Source organism: Leucoraja erinacea, chromosome 4 (assembly GCF_028641065.1).
Source record: "Leucoraja erinacea ecotype New England chromosome 4, Leri_hhj_1, whole genome shotgun sequence".
NCBI classification, from domain to species: Eukaryota; Metazoa; Chordata; class Chondrichthyes; order Rajiformes; family Rajidae; genus Leucoraja; species Leucoraja erinaceus.
The window spans coordinates 65,795,887-65,819,852 of NC_073380.1; the positions used below are offsets into that span (position 1 = coordinate 65,795,887).

The 23,966-nt window shown below is 41.8% G+C and overlaps 1 protein-coding gene across 3 annotated transcripts in view; it reads right to left on the reverse strand.

Annotated features, from left to right (window-relative positions):
- Positions 1-982: 982 nt before the first annotated feature.
- jph1b (junctophilin 1b) overlaps positions 983-23,966 on the reverse strand; it is a 156,025-nt gene continuing 133,041 nt past the window's right edge. The window contains exons 4-6 of one of the 3 annotated variants that reach the window (XM_055634500.1): positions 6,805-7,448; positions 3,160-3,255; positions 983-2,629 (exon numbers count right to left, since the gene is read on the reverse strand). In XM_055634500.1, the coding sequence (XP_055490475.1) occupies positions 3,175-3,255; positions 6,805-7,448 (725 nt within the window). In that variant the 3' untranslated portion in view covers positions 983-2,629; positions 3,160-3,174. Of the gene's footprint in view, positions 3,060-3,159; positions 3,256-6,804; positions 7,449-23,966 lie in introns of all 3 variants that reach the window. The other 2 variants (XM_055634498.1, XM_055634499.1) reach the window with 2 other exon arrangements.

Sequence of the window (23,966 nt, forward strand, 5' to 3'; positions counted from 1 at the left end):
CAAAACAATCGTGAAGGTATATTTTCATTGAATTGTCATCCTTTGAAGCTAAAGGTCTAGTTCAATAGAATTTAAGCACTTGTCATTCAGTGGCTACTACCAACAAAATTTGGACGGAACTTAGCTTTCCCCTATATTCTGGTTCTTATTTGATATCCTAATTTGGGGTTTTTTGTTTAGAGATACAGAGCAGAAACAGGTCCTTCGGCCCACCGAGTCCGCACCGACCAGCAATCCCTGCATACTAGCACTCTCCTACACACACAAAGGACAATTTACATTTATACCAAGCCAATTAACCTACAAACCTGTACATCTTTGGAGCGTGGGACGAAACTGAAGATCTCGGAGGAAATCCATGCAGGTCACGGAGAGAACGTACAAACTCTGTTCAGCCAACTGCCCATAGTCAGGATCGGACCCGGGTCTCTTGTGCTGTAAAGCACTAGCTCTACCATTGCGCCACCGTGCTGCCCTAGGGATGTTGTTACAATTTCAGGCTACCTCCAGTAACAGCCTGCCTTAATGAAACAGGTCAATGTGTTACTCGTCACTTGACACGCAGCCCTTGGCAGGCATGAGTGTGGTTTGGGCGAGACAAGAGGAATGGAAGCCTTTTCTAGGCTGCCAGCCTCTCCTGGGTTGTAACCAATAATCTTCCTTGTTTTTGTGAAATCGGTCCTATTCTCACTACTTCTGAAACCACTTCTGAGACGACCATAAAATTGCCCGACTTTAAAGTAGAATGTAATGTTTTGAGATTCACTTGTAGTTGGAAGACTGCACTCTGATATCAGTGCTTTTGGTCCCCATTTAGGATTGTGAAAAAGGTACGAGGCATTTGATTCAATCGTACTTTAGAGCAATGCATTGATAAAATAAATTCATTTTCTATTTCCTGTCTGTGCAAAACGGGTCAATAGATCTCGAAAAGCTAATATCGGAGTTGTAGCTGGCATTCAGATAACTGGCGCACACAGTGTGACTGTAGGAACAAATAATAGTTTTATTCTCAAGCAATTACAGTCAAGTAAACTGCACAGAACAAATAAAGGATGATAGGTTTACAAAGAACAGAATTAAATAATTCCAAAGTTTCGAACACCAGAAAAAGACTTTCAAAATGTTAGAATAGATAACAATTTATTGACAACTCAGAAGAGTTGTCCACTTGGCGTATCATTTGATAAATATAAAGATGTGTATAGCATGTCATTTATTTTAAAAAAAGACAAAAAGGATCCATGCTAAAATAGAGCTGTGTACATTTAGAAAAATGCCAGCAGTTTCTGGCTCATGCTTCTTAAAAAAGCTCATGATTTTAATAAGAAAATTCCTTTTTTTAAATTAAATTACTAAAGTGAAGTTCATTTCCAAAAAAACATTCCCAACAACTCTCGATTTTTGTGCCAGACAAAAAAGTTTCTACATAAGCTTCCGTTACATTTGCACTGACCCAATGGCACGTTCTGAGTTAAAATTTCCATCTGCAGTAAGGTCAGATTTGATGCACATTGAAGACAATTAATCTTTTATTCTCTTTGCCTTTTCAATTCTCTTCTTCATTTCACACTGTTTACATACATAGGATTCAGAACACACCTCTGCAAAAAACACCATCTATTACTGATCTGAAATCAGAGTGATTTCAGGTTATAAATAATGTAGCATTTACTAACTCCACAAACAGTACTGATTTCTTGATACCAAATGAAACTGCCCCAATGATACTATTTTGCATGGAACCATGCAAACTAACATACGGGACATATTTCAAGTCAGTACCTGTGGAATAGTTAATTTTTCTACAACACACATATATATATTTATATATATATAGATTCTTTTATTAAGTTATCCAGCCCTTGCATTTTTTGAGATTAATATAAATCTAGTGCTCTAGTCTAAAATCAATCACTTCAAATACTCAACCCTTTGAAATAAACATGCCACCACAAAAAACATGGGGTGATAAAACAAAATGATACAGAAATCACCTTTGACTACGTTAATTAGTCAATTAAAATAATTAAGAGATATTCCACAAACATTCCAAAAAAGTCCTCAGAGGCCAATACATTTGAGGTAAACATGATCATTTCTGAAGACTTGTAAAGGCGTCAGCTTCTTTAACATTCAAATTACAATGCTCTACCTGAATGTATTCAACTCAATAAAATTAATTCCATTAAAATAAAATCCACATGCAAAAAAGATCCCCATCCTTAATTCTGGTTTCTTGGTGTTCACACATATGTTAATTTGGGTTTACGGTTTACCACGCTTCAGAAAATCTCATTAACCAAACAGACGATCCAATTTCAGTAACTGAAGGCAAAGGAAAGGAACTTGTTTTGATTTTAACAAATGCTCTAAATATTAGACAAAAAGAAAAGTTTAATCAGTGACAGAAAATGTATAATTTCCATGCAAAAAGTATGTGAACTGTTTTTCAGAATCTCCCAGAACACAGTACAAGATGATATGAACAGCAGGTAATGGAATAAGACTGGGTGAGTGATGCTGCTAATGTACTCCTTTTAACGAGATATGAGAAGCCACTGGAAATTGCATTCACAGCATAGAATCTTCCAACCACATTCCTCTGGCAGCCGTGCCCTTCTCCCAACTACATGGCAAGACAGTAAAAAAGTAAGGCAGCTGTTACCGTCCATCAACAAAAGTGCAGTCTGTACATTTCCAGTTAAGTCACACTTCGCAAGAGCAGATGGAACAGCCATGCACTTCAGTGGTTAGGCTGGTTCAGCAGATATTTCCAACAACACGGCCACTTGCTTCAGTTTCAGAGGATCCAGAGCCACAAATCATCACCAGGGGACACATCAGCCCCTGACTTAATTTCCATGTCTCATCTTTCCTGAGTACCACACCAAATTCAAGCCTCTTTTCCTGTGTCTCAGCATGTCTGGTGTCAGTAATAAGGCTGATGGAACAACTGCAGAGAACTGACGGCTAATACCCTTAATTTTCATGACTTCACTGAAGGGTCAAAACAGTTAGATCATTAAATAATTATGTTGAATCACATTTAGACACAGCTATAGTTAGACAAGAAAAAATGAACAGTTTAATGACAGTGATAAGAAAATAAAGTGAAATTTTATAAATAATCTTTGACAAAGAAAATTAAATTCTTACCTCGGCAAATTCTCGTCAAGTCAGGAAATGGACAAAAAGAATAGCTAAACCAATATTCAACAGCATAACCAAGATGACCAAGATTGTATTTGGACTCTGTAATTTTTGTAAATAAGATTTGTTATCAATGTTGGAGATGCAATTTATTTTGGTAGAATCATTTTAGCACAGTTTTAAAAACAGTTCCACAACCATTTCATTTCTAGATAACTTCTGCACAAATTCTCATTGTATTACACAATGTAAATTAATCATTTCTCAGTCCTAAAAGCAAACATTCCACAAGTGGCTTTAACTACATTTAATATACATTTTGCAAGACTATATATCTGACTATGCAAGGTCCTCCTGGTACAATGAATAGAACATCAGTCAAGTGACCGATGCATTCTGACACTTACAATTACTTCTACTTTGAAGTGATGAAAATGTTTTTAGTTTTGAAAAGAAAATCTCCCAACGGGAAATAATGGCACATTTGACAAAGTAATTACATTTACAACATCTGACCATCTCAACGTACAAGGAGAGAGAAGAGACTAAGTGAAAATGCATACATCAAACCTGTTAAATGTGCACTGCAGGTTGAACCTCATTTAAACTGAATTGATATATGTTAAAAAGACTAATTTATCAATGTTACATTTTGGGTTGCTTGTGTTTTCCTAAAACTCTTTTCCTTAGTTTGCATGTAGCATTTTCTGACATGATTCTGACATGCATTAACACCTAACCTATGAATTCTTCTAATGTTTACGGTTAAGGCACCTATAACAGCAGATGAAGTTGAGTTAAACAATTTATCCTAAATTTATTCTGAAATATGTCATGTTGGTCATACGACAGGTTGCTTATTTATACATGGTGATTGCCCATTAGTTCATAAATCATAGGGATGGCCACGTTATTTAGTATTATTTTCCTGATTTCCAGCCTAAGCAACAAATTGTCTTCAACAAATTCTTGTTGCAGCATGGCATACAATGGCCCTCAGCAGGTATTTGTAAATTAGGCATAGGGATTCGGTCAGTGGAAGGACATGGTCAGAAATTAAGGCCTTTAATTTTTTTTGAAGCAGGACTTGTAGAAATGGCTTCCACCCAATTTCACATCATATAGACATCATATATCAACACACACATACATACATACATACATACATACATACACACACACATATATATATATATATGCATATACATATATATATATATATATACATGTAAAGTGGACAGGAAACAGAAGCCCGATCATAATATACAGACCATTTTCCATACTTTCCCTCGTCTTCGACTATTTGATAATATGGTAAGAATCTCGAGAAAATAGTTGGTGGTCACCATTTATCCACATTTAAACATTTAAACGTGTCTATACATATAACTATAAACATCAGCATCAGTAACAATGTGAACCTACAGACTTTAAATGGGGGATTTGTATTTATCATATTCCTGCTCAAATAAAACCAATGATCATAACCGAGTTGAAAATCAATTACTCTTGCTTAAGTTTTGATAAAATTTAATATTTTCTGTGCAGAACTGAAAGTTGCTTCAATCTGGAGGTAGATATTTGTTTTCTGCATTTGAATGTTAAGTAAAGAGTTTTGGGACCGGAATGACACGTTTAAATGTGGATAAATGGTGATCACCAACTATTTTCTCGAGATTCTTCGCATATTATCAAATAGTCAAAGACGATGGAAAGTTTGGAAAATGGTCTGTAAATTATGTCTTGGGCTTCGGTTTCCTGTCCATTTTACATATGGACATTGTAAGCCAAGCTAAAAATCCATGTCATAGAGTCACGCAGCATGGAAACAGGTTCCTTGGCCCAACATGTCCATGTTGACAATGTGCCCCAACTGGTATCCCAATTTGACTTGTATCTCTCTATATTTTTCCTATCCATGTACCTATTCAAAATGCTTTCATTTTACCTGCCACAACCACTTCCTCTGGTAGCTTTTTTCACTATATGTACCACCCTCTGCATGAAAACGTTGTTCCTCAGGTCCCTATTAAATCTCTTCCCTCTCATCTTAAACCTATGACCTCCAGTTCTTGAATCTCTGCCCCTCCTGATTTTATACCTCTCTATAAGATCACACCTCAGTCTCCTATGCTTCAAAGAATAAAGTCCTAACGCCCAACCTTACTCTATACTATAAGCCCTCAAGTCCTGGCAACATCTTCATACACCTTTTCTGCATTCTTTTAAAATTAATGGCAATTTTCCTATAACTGGGTGACAAAATTGAGTTCAACACACCAAGTGAGGTCTCATCAATGTCTTGTCAACTGCAACATAAAGTTCCAACTTCTATACCCTTTGGATCCTCTTTAATCTCCTCTGCCAAAAATATCTTATGCCCCCTTCAGCTCACCTGATCTACTCCTTAAAAATACTCCATATAGACAACATCAACCATAATGCTCTCGTAAACCCTTTGTTACTTTTCAAAGATTCAATCGGGGAGAAACTCTTAAAAATATCAATTTGAACTGTCCTTGACTAATCTATAAATTTTGGATAATAGTTTAGCTCAAGAATATTTTTCCCATTGTTGGCTCACCATGAAATTAGGATGACTGACTCACGATTACTGTGTCTTCCCCTTCTGTTTGAACCATGTCCTCAAGCAGAGAACTGTATAAAATCCCAAGCAGATGGTATGCTCAGTAAGCACAACCATATCGTTTTGAGCAGACATGATCTCATTCAGGCACACTACCAACAACAAGAAACCACCAATAAAATCTCCAATAGATAGTGAACATTTACTGGTAGCCACTCTTTCACAACTAACAGTTTGCAGAATCCCATGTGCTTTTAGACTGGCATCTAACATTGTGCAGTCACCTACCCCGTTGAGTCACATTTGGGCAAATGCAGGGGTGTAGCAGAAACACACACATCGGCTTTACTTTCCATCCATCCCGTTTCCAAATGATAATTGACTGCTCTTGGATCGATTGCCATTTGAAAAAATACTGCGGGTCATCATTACAGGCATGCTTGCTTTTTGCAAGCAAAGATCACCCTGTGCATAGTCATTGTATCTGGAAGAATTCTTGGTTGCATGAAAAACATGGCTGGCAGTGAAAACAAGAACACTGCCTAATGCTGGTGCATGTGGAGTATAATTACACATGTGTACGAAAGAACTGCAGCTGCTGGTTTAAGTCAAAGATACACACAGAATGCTCGAGTAACTCAGTGGGACAGGTGGCATCTCTGGAGATGCTGCCTGTCCCATTGAGTTACTCCAGTATAATTACACCTATTTAGTTTTATCTCAATCCTGCTCTAACTCTGAGATGTAATCTGTTTTCCGTTGGGGCACTTCATGTGCAAAATGTAAGAAAAAAAGCATAGAATTTCTTGCGGAATTTCTTATGCTGTAAGTAGCTAATTTTTAATGGTTTTATATTGATGGATATATTTTTGGAAGACCTGCAAGGTTACAATACCTTTATTGCCAGATGAAGTATCTGGATTATTAAACGGACATGAAAAGTATTGGCTGGGAACACATGATGTAACAAGAACTACTGTAGGATAAGCCTGAATACGTATTATCTTTTTGTGATAGCTTACTAAATCCTGAAGGCAGCGGCTTGGCATATGATAGATACATACCGACTCTTCCATTTCTTCTGATTCTTCCACACTATCAGCTTGGGATTTTAACAATTTCTTTGGTTCAGGAACAACAACAGATAACTGTTTCTTCAATTTTGGCTCCAATTTTTTTTCTTTGACAGAAGACTTTATAGGCGACAGCCTTGTGAAGGTTGGTTTTGGCGGGGGTGGTTGCCTTCCGAGTGACATTGGCGAGGGATTGGCGTGATCTTCTGGCTCGTCAGGTGGCAGTTTTACTTCGGTGCGCACTAAGTAACCATGATATGCGCTATGTAACTGTCCGTTGCCGGCAGTCGTAGTACTGTAAGCTGGCGACTTCGGCTGTTTCCACTCACTGTTCTGCTTGGTGGCACTTTTTGATACTTGCCGATTTAATGAAGCTCCTGATACATCCTTGTTTACACTGCTGGAAGAGCCCTTATTGCAACTGGTATCAGGAGTTTTCTTGTAGATTGGTGGTGATGGAGGTGGTGTGGGGCCAGGACTATGTTCAGGAGTATGTGATGGTGTTGTACCTTTCCTGTAGAAATGGGGACTGTTATTTACTGATGCTGGTTTAGTTTCTTTTGGCGGTGGAGGTTCTTCTTTCTTCTCTGTATATCCCATTGCCTCCTGCACTTTCTGCTTAATGTAGTCAAGACCTAGAAAAATAAATGATATATTTTACTAATCAATTGCCAGTGAGACGCTGACAGCGAGTGAACAAAGTCATTAAGGAGAAAATAAATCAGTTTTAATAATGGCGAAACAATGAAGGCATACAATGAAATATTATCTGGGCAAAGATACAAGAAAATTATTGATGATAAACCAACACCAGTACATTACTAGGTTATGTATTTTGTACAACATAAGAGACAGCAAATCAGTTCATAACACAAGCTTTTTAAAAAAGCTGGCCATTTAGTTCCACGAATTAGCTTTTCCCCCATTACTGAACTTTCCAGCTTATTCAGTGGATAATTCCATTAACACATTTGGAGTTGTGGAGCTATACAGCATGGCAACAGGCCCTTCAGCCCATCCTGTTCCTGCTGATATTCTGGGCAGGTTCCATTTGCCTGCATTTGATCCATCGCTCTCCAAATCCTTCCTGTCAATTTACATGCCCAACTGTGTTCTAAAAGTCATTTTTGTATTTGCTTTCATCGCTTCCACTGACAGCTTATTCCAGTTATGGACTACCCTCTGAGAGAAAAGGTTGCCCCTGAGGTCCCTCGCAAATCTCTTCCCTCTGACCTTAAGCCGATGCCCTCACGTTTTAAGATTCAGATTCAGATTCAAACTTTATTGTCATTGTGCAGTGTACAGTACAGAGACAACAAAAATGCAGTTAGCTTCTCCCCAGAAGAGCGATTATAGAATATGAGCAATAAATATATTTACGTACATACATTCGTAGTAGTGCAATTTTTTCTGGTGGAAGGAGTGTCCGGGGGGGGGAGGTGGTGACTGGCAATCACCGAGGTACAGAGTTAAGTAATGTAACAGCCGCAGGGAAGAAGCTGTTCCTGGACCTGCTGGTCCAGCAACGGAGAGACCTGTAGCACCTCCCGGATGGTAGGAGGGTAAACAGTCTGTGGCTGGGGTGAGAGCAGTCCTTGACGGTGCTGACATTCGCAGACATTACTTGCTTTGGACAAACTCAATGGAGGGGAGTGAGGAACCGGTGATGCGTTGGGCAATTTTCACCACCCTCTGCAGCGCTTTCTGGCCGGAGACAGAGCAGTTGCCATACCATACTGTGATATAGTTGGTAAGGATGCTCTCAATGGTGCAGCGGTAGAAGTTCATCAGAATCTGAGGAGACAGGTTAAAATCACCTACCTGTGGAAAATGCTTGTGAGGGTTCACTTTATCCTTGCTTCTCATGATATTCTAGATCCTGCACCCTCTCTGAGTCCTGTCTCCTTTTACATAGAAACATAGAAACATAGAAATTAGGTGCAGGAGTAGGCCATTCGGCCCTTCGAGCCTGCACCGCCATTCAATATGATCATGGCTGATCATCCAACTCAGTATCCCGTACCTGCCTTCTCTCCATACCCCCTGATCCCCTTAGCCACAAGGGCCACATCTAACTCCCTCTTAAATATAGCCAATGAGCTGGCCTCAACTACCCTCCGTGGCAGAGAGTTACAGAGATTCACCACTCTCTGTGTGAAAAAAGTTCTTCTCATCTCGGTTTTAAAGGATTTCCCCCTTATCCTTAAGCTGTGACCCCTTGTCCTGGACTTCCCTAACATCGGGAGCATCTTCCTGCATTTTCTTCTTGCATTATTCCACTGAGCTCAATCCAAGGAACAGCATCTCATCCTCCAAGGTATATTGTAACGCCCAGGATGCTCCCAATGAATTCAACAATTTCAAGTAAACTACCTTTCCAGTTTGTATCAAAACATGATTTCCATTTTTCTCGTTCTGTGGATTAACAAGCCTTCATTCCGCCCTCTTGTCCAACATCACTATGATTATTGTTGTTCAGTCTCTCTTGGTTTCCACCCAGTCACAGACATTCCATTTGTTCTCTCAATGCCATTTCCTTCTCCAACTTAAAACATCTGAATTCTAAACCGAATTCTAAAGGGCCTGTCCCACGAGTATGCGACCTGCATGTGGCAAGCGCGACCTAAAGAGCCGGTCCCACCAGCATGCGCCTGCATGCGGCAAACGCGACCAAACGTGGTCGCATGAGCCATACGGCATGCAGCAAGCGCGACCAAACCAGATGCGGGGGCCGCAATGAGGTCGAGTGAGTGACACGGTGTCGAGGTGGCTGCGTATGCCCGTTGAGGCGGTGTGTACGGCGTTGAGGTGGCTGCGGGCCGGCAGGCCGTTGCCGCGCGGAATTTTTAAACACAGTCAGTTTATCGGAGCCCCGCACGATGTCGGGACCAGCTCCGCACAACTCCATATCGAAGTGGGACCGGCCCCGCGAAGCCGCACGGCTCAAGCGACAACGTTAAGTCACACTTGCCGCATGCAGGCGCATGATGGTAGGACCGGCCCTTTAGGTCGTGATTGCCGCATGCAGGTCGCATGCTCGTGGGGCAGGCCCTTAAGTCTGATGAAGGGTTTCGACCCAAAACATTGCCTATTTCCTTCGCTCCATAGATGCTGCCTCACCCGCTGAGTTTCTCCAGCATTTTTGTCTACCTTCGATTTTCCAGCATCTGCAGTTCTTTCTTAAACATGAATTCTAAACTTTCCTGTTTATGATTTTTTTTAAATCACCAACATTAACTCTATTTCATTCCCAACAGATCTTGCCTGATCTGTTGAGTATTTTCATCAATCAATTATTTTTTTATTTAAGGCCATTTTTATATGTCCAAATATGTTGGTGTCCATATGTAATGGGAACAGAAATCCCGGTAGTGCATTCCAGCTGGGAAGAGTGCTACCACGTGGCAGACTTACCCGGCTATTCTGGCATATAGAAAGCAAGGAAATCTCATGGAAGAAGTAACCTGACTGCAGTCAGTGGAGGTTCTAGGGTTTTAGAGCATTAGCATATTTTCATAATTATCAGCAGTTGCAAATAACCCAAGAGCATGATTTATGATACAAGGACCAAAATAGTGCAGGTTATGGTTAGGCAAGCTCAAAATATGATCCATTATTGCCTTTCCAATAGCTCCAGCAATATTATTTCTACTTTAAAAATATTTTCTAGGTGATTATTCATATGCAATGAAGTGTTTTGGGATCTGTGTCCCAAATGTACTGTATAACAACGTAGCAGTATCAGCTGGCCTTGCAATAATAGCTGCCCCCCCCCCACCCCCCCCCTTCCCCCCCCCCCTCTACCCTGTGCTCCACCTGGCTGGTTACTCATTTTTCTCTTCCACTCCCCTCCCCCCCTCCATTCCCTTCTATCTATATTCCTCCTCTGGCCTCACATTTAATGCCTCTTATACCCTTATCTTATCTCACGCTTTTTGTCTTTTCATTTTTTACCTTTGACTGACCATCTACCAATCAAAACCCCCCACCCCCAACCTGTATCCATCTATCACCTGGCCTGGCCTCACCTCTCTTCCAGCTTTCTCCCCCCCTATTACAATCAATCTGAACAAGGGTCCCGACCTGAAACCTTGCCTATCCATGCTGCCTGACCCTCGGAGTTACTGCAGCACTTTGAGTCCAAAGTAATGTGTTTCGAGGTGAAGGTGGATGGAAAGGGAAGGGTGGACATACCAAACATCTGAAAGTAGTGGTAGTATGTCCTTGGAAGAGTGAGCCATTAGATGGCTGAGGAAAGGGGTCCTTGGGATCTGGAAAGGAGATCCTAGCATATAGATAGGACGTTCGACCAGATTACCAAATGGAATGGACCCTGGAGAATGCAGAATAATCTGCCGATTATCTGCAGGAAGATTGCTCCCAATGTTGGGGAAGCCCAGGACAAGGGGTCACAGCTTAAGGATAAGGGGGAAATCCTTTAAAACCGAGATGAGAAGAACTTTTTTCACACAGAGAGTGGTGAATCTCTGGAACTCTCTGCCACAGAGGGTAGTTGAGGCCAGTTCATTGGCTATATTTAAGAGGGAGTTAGATGTGGCCCTTGTGGCTAAGGGGATCAGAGGGTATGGAGAGAAGGCAGGTACGGGATACTGAGTTGGATGATCAGCCATGATCATATTGAATGGCGGTGCAGGCTCGAAGGGCCGAATGGCCTACTCCTGCACCTAATTTCTACGTTTCTATGTTTCTATGTTTCTATCCACACCTGGATGTCAGGCATGTCATGCTCTTAGATGGTTTTTCTGGAACGTGACGAGGTCGAGTGGAGACTTGATAGAAGTTTATTAAATTATGAGAGGTATAGATACGGTAGACAATTAGAACCTTTTACCCAGGGTGTAAATGTCCAACACGTAGAGGGCATAGCTATAAGGTGAGAGGGGAAAGTTTAATGGAGATGTGCGGGGCACGTTTTTTTACCCAGAGAGTGGTGGGGGCTTGGAACGCACTGCCTGGGATGGCGGCGGAGGCAGACAGGATCCATTTAAGAAGCTTTGGATAGGTACATGGGAGTGCAGGGAAAGAGGGATATGGATCATGTACAGGCAGAGGAGATCAGTTCAGCTAGGAATTATGTTCGGCACAAACATAGTGGGCCAAAGTGCCCGTTTCTGTGCTGTACTGTTCTATGACTGATTGGTGTATTGGCATTTAGAGTCGCAGTCATACAGCATGGAAACAGGCCCTTCAGCCCAACTTACCTATGCTGCTCCATCTACACTCGTCTCATCTGCCTGTGTATGACCCATATCCTTCTAAACCTATCCTATTCATGTACCTGTCCACATTTATTTTATCACTGTGATAGTACCGGCCTTAACTGCCTCCTCTGGCCGATTGTTCCATATACCTACCATCCTTTATGTAAAAAAAAGATGCTCCTCAGGTTCTTATTAAATCTTTTCCTTTCATCTTAAACCTATGTCCTCTAGTTCTCGATTCCCATACTCTGGGTAAAAGACTGCATTTACCTGATCTATTCCCCTCATTATCTTTTATACCTCTATAAAGATCACCCCTCATCCTCCTGTGGTTTTAGGAATTAGGAAGTTAGGAACTTAGGCAGTTTGTTAGTAGTACTAGCAATTGGGTGTAGTGTAGTGCTTAGCTAAGTCACAGAATAATCTGCCATTTATCCACTCCTGCATGTCGGGCATTTCGTGCTCTAATGTGGTTTCGTAATGCTACCTTTGTGATATCTGACATCAAAGGATTTTACATTTCAGGCCAAGGCACACGTAACCATGGCTTAAGCAGATAATTGTGTTCACTTCAAACCTATTGCAAAATGTATTTGAAATTTCCACATTGGTTAGTCCCCTTGTTTCTACATGGAACAGTTGAGCCAAAGCACAATGAATATTTTTAAATTTTATGTAAATCAATTTGGATGTTTCTTTGCTTCTTCTCGGCAAATCATTATTAAAATTAATAAACCTAAATCAAGGTTAATAGATGCATCAGAAGATGCTGGAATCGGATTTTATGTTCAATTTACTAAATTAATAAATGCATGCATTATCGAGGATGGGAGGAAGATGCTGGATATGGATGTGATGCCAGATGTTGCAAGATATTACATTTTTGTTGTGTAGATTATAACATTTCAATTTTAAAAATCTGATTTATCGTGATATATGTTCAATATTATGCCAACATTGTAAAAATTAGTTAAAAAATTATTTAAACGTACATTGAGAAAAAGGAATTTAAATATACCTGGAGAGACACCGTATTATTGTCCAATTGGAGTCAGTGGGCAGAAGGTAATGTGGTGGCCATTGCAACAATAACAACAAAGAACATATGAAGATTTTTTTACCAACATCTTCAACACCTCCCTCTGTCAAAGCTCAGTACCTAATTGCTTCAAAGAATCCATTATCATCCCGGTTCCCAAGACCAAGACCATCTCCTGCCTCAATGACTATAGACCCATTGCCTTGACATCGGCAGTCATGAAATCATTTGAGCGCATCATACTAAATCACCTGAAAACTGTCACCGCCCCACTCATGGACCCATACCAATTTGCATACAGGGCCAACAGGTCAGTTGAGGACACCGTCAACTTAGCAACTCATCACATTCTGAACCACCTGGAGTCCGCAAACACATATGCCCGCATCCTGTTCATGGATTTCAGCTCTGCATTCAATACAATAAACCCGGCCAAACTGTTCAATAAATTACTGGACATGAACATTGACCCATGCATCTGCCACTGGATTCACAGCTTTCTCTGGAACAGGCAACAAAGGGTGAGGATCAACAATAACACATCCTCCCCTCTGTTCCTCAGTACAGGCACACCCCAAGGCTGTGTTCTTTCACCCTGGCTATTCTCCCTTTACACAAACCAGCTCACATCCCACCACAGCTCCGTCAACCTGTACAAGTACGCGGACGACTCAACCATCATTGGATTCATCACCAACAACCAAGAAACTGAATACCGTGCACAGGTCAACCAAGCAGTGACCTGGTGCACAGACCATGATCTCTTACTCAACTCATCAAAAACAAAATAACTCATCATCGACCCAAGACGCCAACCATCCCCCAAAACTCCTGTGCTCATTAAAGGTGAATCCATCTCCATCACTGATACATTCAAACTCCTTGGAACCTACATCAGCAACAACCTCAAATGGAGGACAAACGCAGACCACATCTATGGAAAAGCCCAGCAAAGTCTTTTCCATCTCCGACAGCTCAGGAAGTTCAGAGCAAGGTCTCATCTCATGCTCCGCTTCTATCATCGAAAGCATCCTCACTTCATCCATCACAGTCTGGTTCGGCAGTCTCGACTCACTCTCCCGGAAGAAATTACAGCGCATCATCAACAGAGCATCTAAAATTATTGGCTTACCCCTACCATCCCTTGAATCACTTTACCACAAACGGACATTACACAGAGCCCGCAAGATCATCTCTGATCCTACTCACCCTGCACACTATGCCTTTCAGCTACTGCCCTCTGGGAGGCGCTACAGGACAATTGCCTCCAAAACAAACCGCTTCAAAAACAGTTTCATTCCCACTGCAATTAACATTTTAAACTCTGTACGGTGAGGAATAAGAATAAGCATGGCCCTTATGTATTATGTAATGTGTCTGTCTGTATGTATATCTATGCTATATGTTTAATGTTTGATGAAATGTTGGAACCTGTACCGAGCTGAACTGATAACAAATTCCACCAGCCTGGCTGTGTGGTCATTAAAAATACAATACAATACAATACATATTTCTGAGCTGCCAGAAATCTGTTTAGTGTTTCGCATGTGTCACATCTGGATCAGTTATATAATGCTTTGACTGCTTGCAGAAAAACTGACATGGCAATGTAACCAAGTGCTGATATTGGTATTACTATCTCTAGTTGACTAGAAATCTGGGTGTCTGTTTATCTTTTATCCCAAACCATGTTGTAAGTTATAATGGCTGTAAATCCTTTCTAATCCTTTTTAAAACTAAAAGCCTGAGTGTTACCATACCATCTAAAGTAGGGAATCGATGCAAAAGCCTGAGTGTTTAAAAATCCCAACATACCATCTAAAGTAGGGAAATCGATGGTTTCAACATCAGCACATCTTGTTTAGTGCAGTCAATATTAAGGAGATGTTTTCCAGCTTTTTCATTCAACTGTGGCGCCTATAGAGAAAATAAATATGTCACCGTAATCTGTTTAAATTCGTGATGTTTTCATTTGAAAAGAGAATGCAGAAATGATTCACGAACGATGTTGCTTGGACTGAAGGGCTTAAATTATAAAGAGAGATTGGATTGGAAATGTTTTCCTGGAGTGCAGGAGACTGAGGGGTAATCTTGCAGAGGTTTATAAAATGATGAGGGGCATAAATGGGATAGTCAGTTTTTTTCTCCATGGTGGGAGATTTTAAAACTAGATGACAAGGTAAGAGAACATAGAGCATAGTACAGCACAGAAATGGGCCCTTCAGCCCACAATGTTTGTACACATAATCTTGACTTTAATTCTAATCATTTTGTCCCGTAATCTCATTTACGAAGGAAGTTCGCATTAGCTTTCTAGTAGTTTGTGAACTTTTTAAACCAGCAGGATGTGGTATCTTTGAGCATTTTCAGATACAGGGAATAAATTGCTGGAAAATAAATTGCATTTAAATCTTGCCAAAGGAGATGAAATGAAAATGGAAACAAATACTATAAAAAAATGAAAGTGACAAATGAACATTTATGTCACCGTAACTATTCACCTATCTATTAGTAATTATGTTTTTAACAGTGTTTTGATGTTTTTCATTGCAGATGCGTTTAAAATCAAATAGACACAAAATGCCGGAGTAAGCGTTAGAGGCAATCTCTCAGAGAATGGGTGACGTTCACGAACCCTTCTTCAGATGTTTATTGGCTTGGTCCAAAGCCCGACAGTGATTAAATTCCATTAGTCTTTGTGGAAGAGAAAGGATTTCAATTGCAGCAATTTTCATATGAAAGACCGCAGGATTTCCTTCTTTTCCCACTCCCTCCCCAGTCCTCCTTCAGACCATGAGGGGTAATTTCACGTTGCAAATGTTTATAGGTATTAATATTGCAGGTTTGATACTGTAATGATGGCAAGTGGTAATAATCTCACTCTTATTACTACAGCTAAATCTGAGCCATAAAATATGTGTCCAAAATGGTGAATGAAACCAGTATCAATACCTTTCTATACGAACATGAAAAGAAATAATGCTTTATTTAGGTAAGAGAAGAACCATAGAACATAGCCATAGTACCCTTCGAGCCTGCACCGCCATTCAATATGATCATGGGCATCCAACTCAATATCCTGTACAATCTCCACACCCTGATTCTTTACCCACACCACATCTATCAAGTCTTAAATATAGCCAATGAACTGGCCTCAACGACCAGAGAATTCCAGATACCACTACGGATTTTGTCCCAAAAAGATTTCCTGTTCATCCTTAAACTGTGATATTCTGTAACTATAATAACAGTTATGTCCAAATGAATAATAGAAAAACAAAGAATGATAACAGCAAAAAATAAGGAAAAGTTCAGTGTTAAGAAGGAATTTTGTCCCAAAATTAACTGGTAAGAAATATTAACAGTCAGCATATTGGCAGTGAAACATATTCGACCATGACATTACTAAAGTACACAAACAAAGCTCACAAAATTTTATTAATAGAGTTACTGAGATTTATGACTTTATTTTTTTGATGCTAAGTGTGACCTACATACTTGGAGAAAGCACCTGTGATTTATATATTTACCAATCTCTTCAACCAATCTCTAATGTGAATATGTACATTTACAGCAGTCGGAAGGAGCCTTCTACCGCTTGTCCACCTGCCAGTCCTCCTTACCCCACCCTATCAATCAACAACAACTAAAACTTGATACAGTTGTTCCAAGGAATAGGAGGTGAAGTGAAAAATACTGAAGGAAAAATACAATGATTTGAAGCCTTCTTCACTCACTATGCTGCAAGGCTTCAGCTTCTCCTGAAGCTACCCGCAGCAAGACCAACCGCTGGGGGAATGGGTCAAGTGCTCTAAGGAAGAGGCCACATCCACCAATAATATTCTAAGGAGCAACTTCCCAACCTTAACTTCAAAGTTCAACAATGTGGGACACAGTACAACTTTAGTGGCTGCCATGACAGTGGGAATGAACTTTTATGCACGCGATACTTTCTAGACTACGGCTGGAAATATTCACAATGCCTCACAGTTATCTGCACAGTACTATACACAGATGTCACTGGTGCTCTTTTCTCAAATAATGTTTACCACATTCTCAAGTTGATGAGAGTGCGGTAGGAGTGTAGGAGTCAACAAAGACGCAAGGTGCCATTACCTGTGCAACCCTCCTTTTGCGAGCAATCCATATTATTTTAGACTGGAACTGGATGAAACTCCACTGCTTTGAGACCCACCTGGCACAAAGTGAGCACAAATTATACCCATCAATGCCTAATGTCACGGCAACAGGCATCATATCTTATTTTTTGCAGCAGATGGCAGCTGTCATCACACCAAATCAATGGTGATAAGGTCTATCAGCAAACTGACTGAGGGCTTCAGTGTGGAACCCGTGCATACATGCCCACCATGCATGTTGCCATGCTTAGTTTAGTTTAGTTTACAGATACAGGGCAGAAACAGGCCCTTCGGCCCACCAAGTCTGCACCGACCAGCGATCCCTGCACATTAACACTACCCTACACACATTAGGGAGAATTTACATATACACCAAGCCAATTAACCTACAAACCTGTACGTCTTTGGAGTGTGGGAGAAAACCGAACATCTCGTAGAAAATCCAACGCGGTCATGGGGAGAATGTACAAACTCCGTACAGACAGCACCCGTAGTTGGGATGTAACCTGGGTCTCTGGCACTGCAAGCGCTGTAAGGCAGCAACTCTACCACCGTGGTCGCCCATTGAAAAATGATAGATGAATCTACTGGCACATTGAATCAATGATTCTGTTGCTTAGATTTCATTCAGAGAGCTTTCTTACATTCAGGGCTGAGCAGGCATTACATTTCTCATAGTCTGCTCTACATATGACCAGCATAGAAATATAGAAAATATCGGCCGGAGTAGGCCACTTGAACATGGAGTCTGCTCTGACATTCAATGTGATCATGGCCGATCACCCATCAAAATGCCATCTTGCCACTCTTTCCCACACTTCTTGGTGTCTTTTGTCTCCCAAAATGATCTCTTTCTCCAAATATATTCAGCAACGTTCCACTGTGATCGAACATTCTGTTGGCTCACCGCCCTCTGAGTGAGGAAATGTTTCTTGGTCTCAGTCCTAAATCTTTTACCCTGCAACTGAAACTCCAACCCCTCATTCTGGATTGCTTCTAGTCAGGGAACACCCTCTCATTGTCCCCCCATTTCTGAGCTTCAATCGGATATCCTCTCATTCTTCTGAGCTCTCTTGAATACAAATTAGTTAAAGTAATGTCTTCTCATTTGGTAGTCTTGCTATCACAAGAATTAGTCTGATGAACATTTGTTGGCAAGGATGTCACTTTTAAAATAAGACGACCAAAACTGATAATATTCCAAGTGTGATCTCACCAAAGCCATGTGTAATTGTAGCAAAATATCCTTCCCTCTGTACTCAAATCCTTTTATTGTGAGGGCCAACATGTCATTTGTTCTCTTAACTGATTCTTGTACTTGCATGGTTGTATTCACCAAATGGTGCACAAAGATTCACAGTCTCTTAATATATATCAGAGCCCCAAGAGTGGAAGCAGGAAAAAAAGAGAATGAATAAGGGAGATGACAACCCAGATATCTGTTTTGCACCCATACTATCCATGAAGAATTCCTTTGAGTGGAATACTAAAGTCTTCATCATCAATGGACCCACATCTTACCTTACTTTTGTCAGTTGTCAAAGCTGCTTCACCCAAGACAAAAAAAAATCACACCATAAAGACAACATTTCAAACTAAATGTATAAACAAAACCTTTAAGGACTCAACTGGTTGGTCTTCATTCTCTTAATGCCAGTGTGTGTCCTAGTGCCCGCTGATAGTGCTACGTCAATAAATCATGGAAGGCCATTGAATTTCAGTGAAGAAATGGCAAGATGACCTTGAAAGGAAGATCTCCAACTGATCTGAGTCAATATACCCTAGGTTGGATGACATCTTCTTCGTATGAAGAGCATCAGTTTAGGCTGGCTAGTGCCAACTAGCAACATCCCTAGTTACAGTGGCAGGGATGGGAGAAAGAAAGAAATATTTTTTTACAAATGAATACCAGTTTCCATTCATTCCATTGGAGAATGTTTCAGTGATTTTAGAAATCTGTGACAAGATCCTTCTTCAGACGCATCCCAACCCGAAATGTCACCCATTCCTTCTCTCCAGAAATGCTGCCTGTCCCGCTGAGTTATTCCAGCATTTGTGTCTATCTTCGGTGTGAACCAACATCTGCAGATCCTACCTACACATGGAGTTTGTGGTGTGCTAAATGCAGCAGAGGAGTGTTCACCCGACGCCGGAGTTCCAGCTTTCCGGCAAGAGGGCCTGAAAACATTGGACTGGCTGCGGAGGCCACAAATAGGCCCCGACGTCGGGTGATTCACAGAGGAAGAGGACTTAACTTTTTGATGCCTTTCCCCACAGTGGAAAATTTTGATTCTGTTGTGGGGGGCCGTTCATGTTGAATTCTATAATATGTTGTGTAATTTTTCTTTCTTTTAATTTTTCTATGGATGTACGGAAACATAATTATTTCTTTCATGTAAAGCACTTTGGTTTTAACGCGTTGATTTAAAAGTGCTATATAAATAAAATGTATTTACTTACTTAAGGGCCTGTCCCAGCAACATGCGATAGAATGCGTTTAGCGTGGATAAACGTGGTCGCTTGAGGGGTACGGCCTCACAGGGCCGGTCCCACTTCGATTGGCGGAGGCGTATGGAGTTGTGCGGGGCTGGTCCCGACATCGCACGGGGCTCCAGAAATCTTGCACTGGTCTGGTCCGAAAATGCCGTGCCCCAATGTCGGCCCACAGATGCATTGAGGGCGTACGCAGCGTCTCGGTTTGGTCGCGCTTCCCGCATGTAGTCGCATGCTCGTGGGACAGGCCCTTTACTTTCCCCGTGAAGCATCGTTATATGGCTTGTGTTGAGGGAGTTGTAAAATAACTGGTTTATCTATCTTCAAGCTATTCAACCCATTGTCTGATATGTTCTCACCAAATGCCATTCTAAAAATAGCCTGCGGAATGTCGCTCCTACAAACATTTTGAACTGCAATCACACTGCATTTAGCTTCTGTTGTCTCTTATTGTGCTTCTGTTTGATAGGTCGGAAGGAAGGGTGAAGATAGGTGTCAAAGTCATAGGTGTCCAACCCGTGCGGTGACAGGGAGAACGTGCAAACTCCACACAGGCAGCACCTGAGGTCAGGATCACACCCTAGTTGCTAGCGTGTTGAGGCAGCAGCTCTACCACCTGTGCCGCCCTGCTTGTTCAGTACTGGGTTAGACTTTGGCCAACATCATTAAAAGTAATCTTAAGCAACAGTGTTGACCTGTAACCTTTGTAAACTGATGTCGTCTTCACCTCTAACACCCACCAATAGCCCTTAATATATTTTTAAACAACTCTCATGCAGTTGTCGCAAACACTTTTCAGTGAGAGGAGGAATGCAAAGCCATCCCGTGCTGTAATATATATTTACACAATGGTAAAATGTTGTTGTGGGGAACAAGATCTCATTGTGTTAGTTTGCAATAAAGAGAGGAAAATGGCCTTTCAGTTTGTAAAACATGATATCTCATTAGTTACGATGCACTGGTCAATGATTACTGTTGTGCATGCAATATCTAAGCCATCGGATATTGTGGGAGTGAGATTCTAATTACATTTACGGCTCAGGATGCGTTCCGAGGAAAGACTACATTAATGGAATTAGCACCGAGCGATGTAATTATACCGTTATGTAACATAGAAACATAGAAACATAGAAAATAGGTGCAGGAGTAGGCCATTCGGCCCTTCGAGCCTGCACCGCCATTCAATATGACCATGGCTGATCATCCAACTCAGTATCCTGTTCCTGCCTTCTCTCCATACCCCCTGATCCCTTTAGCCACAAGGGCCACATCTAACTCCCTCTTAAATATAGCCAATGAACTGGCCTCAACTACCTTCTGCGGCAGAGAATTCTAGAGATTCATCACTCTCTGTATTTTCCTCATCTCGGTCCTAAAGGATTTCCCCCTTATCCTTAAACTATGACCCCTTGTTCTGGACTTCCCCAACATCGGGAACAATCTTCCTGCATCTAGCCTGTCCAACCCCTTAAGAGCTTCTATAAGATCCCCCCTCAATCTTCTAAATTCTAGCGAGTACAAACCGAGTCTATCCAGTCTTTCTTCATATGAAAGTCCTGACATCCCAGGAATCAGCCTGGTGAACCTTCTCTGTGGCAAGAATGTCTTTCCTCAGATTAGGAGACCAAAACTGTACGCAATACTCCAGGTGTGGTCTCACCAAGACCCTGTACAACTGCAGTAGAACCTCCCTGCTCCTATACTCAAATCCTTTTGCTATACTCCCTCTTCACCTATGGTACTCCCTCTTCACCTATGACTGCACACCTGTACATGGTACTAACACCATCATCAAGTATGCAGATGATACAACGGTGATTGGCCTCATCAGCAACAACGATGAGCTGGCCTACAGGGAGGAGGTCCAGCACTTAGCAGCATGGTGCGCTGACAACAACCTGGCCCTTAACTCCAAGAAGACCAAGGAGCTCATTGTAGACTTCAGGAAGTCCAGAGGCGGCACGCACACCCCCATACACATTAACGGGACGGAGGTGGAACGTGTTTCTAGCTTCAGGTTCCTGGGAGTCAACATCTCCGATGACCTCTCTTGGACCCACAATACCTCTACTCTGATCAAGAAGGCTCATCAGCGTCTCTTCTTCCTGAGAAGACTGAAGAAGGTCCATCTGTCTCCTCAGATCCTGGTGAACTTCTACCGCTGCACCATCGAGAGCATCCTTACCAACTGCATCACAGTATGGTATGGCAACTGCTCTGTCTCCGACCGGAAGGCATTGCAGAGGGTGGTGAAAATTGCCCAACGCATCACCGGTTCCACGCTCCCCTCCATTGAGTCTGTCCAAAGCAAGCGCTGTCTGCGGAGGGCGCTCAGCATCGCCAAGGACTGCTCTCACCCCAACCATGGACTGTTTACCCTCCTACCATCCGGGAGGCGCTACAGGTCTCTCCGTTGCCGAACCAGCAGGTCGAGGAACAGCTTCTTTCCGGCCGCTGTCACTCTACTAAACAACGTACCTCGGTGACTGCAAATCACCCCCCCCACGGACACTTATTATTTATTTTTTTAATTCAAAATCGTTTGCTATGTCGCTCTTCAAAGGAGATGCTAAATGCATTTCGTTGTCTCTGTACTGTACACTGACAATGACAATTAAAATTGAATCTGAATCTGAATCTGAATCTATGAATGCTAACATACCATTCGCCTTCTTCACTGCCTGTTGCACCTGCATGCCTACTTTTAATGACTGGTGTACCATGACACCCAGGTCTCGTTGCATCTCCCCCTTTCCTAATCGGCCACCATTCAGATAATAATCTACTTTCCTGTTTTTGCCACCAAAGTGGATAACCTCACATTTATCCACATTATACTGCATCTGCCATGCATTTGCCCACTCACCCAGCCTATCCAAGTCACCTTGCAGCCTCCTAGCATCCTCCTCACAGCTAACACTGCCCCCCAGCTTCGTGTCATCCGCAAACTTGGAGATGTTGCATTCAATTCCCTCGTCCAAATCATTAATATGTATCGTAAATAGCTGGGGTCCCAGAACTGAGCCTTGCGGTACCCCACTAGTCACTGCCTGCCATTGTGAAAAGGACTCGTTCACTCCTACTCTTTGCTTCCTGTCTGCCAACCAGTTCTCTATCCACATCAATACTGAACCCCCAATACCGTGTGCTTTTAGTTTGTATACTAATCTCTTATGTGGGACCTTGTCGAATGCCTTCTGAAAGTCCAGATATAACACATCCACTGGTTCTCCCTTATCCACTCTACTAGTTACATCCTCAAAAAATTCTATAAGATTCGTAAGACATGATTTACCTTTCATAAATCCATGCTGACTTTGTCCAATGATTTCACCACTTTCCAAATGTGCTGCTGTCCCATCTTTAATAACTGATTCTAGCAGTTTCCCCACTACTGACGTTAGACTAACTGGTCTGGAAGAGATGTGTTATTAACAGTAGATAGACACAAAATGCTGGAGTAACTCAGTGGGACAGGCAGCATCTCTGGAGAGAAGGAATGGGTGACGTTTTGGGTCGAGACCAGTCTGAAGAAGGCCACCCAGTCCTTCTCTCAATAGATAATAGACAAGAGGTGCAGGAGTAGGCCATTAGGCCTTTCGAGCCAGCACTGCCATTCAATGTGATCATGGCTGATCATCCCCAATCAGTACCCTGTTCCTGCCTTCTCTCCAGAGATGCTGCCTGACCCTCTGAGTTATTCCAACATTTTGTGTCTATCGTCGATTTAAACAGCATCTGTAGTTCCTTCCTACACATGTTATTAACAGTATCTGTGCTGGACCATGGTATAAAACCTTGCCCTCCCCATTGCAGTGCCAGGAGCAAATCAGCAGTGTATTGGCCATACGTCTCCGTGTAAAGAAGTGCCATTGAGCGCCGGTGCGGGGCAGGATGACAAGCGGTGTGGCCGTGGGATGTGTGGTGCAAGCCGCATGCTGGCTGGCACGGTGATCATTGGCCATTGCTGGGGACTGGCAGCACCTCCTTGTGTCGACAGATGGCCAAGATCCTGCAGTCTCTCTCATCAGCACCTGATACACATGTTAGAAACTGGTATCTTTCCCATTATTTGCTAGGCTCAATTCAGCTCAGTTTATTGTCACATGTATCGAGGTACTGTGAAAAGCTTTTGTTGCATGCTAACCAGTCAGTTACATTTACTGTGGAATGTACATCGATGCATTGATGACACATTGAGAATTTCTTAAAACTCACCATCAATGATTGAGGGCTTCTTCTTGGTGAGCTTCTTGGTGT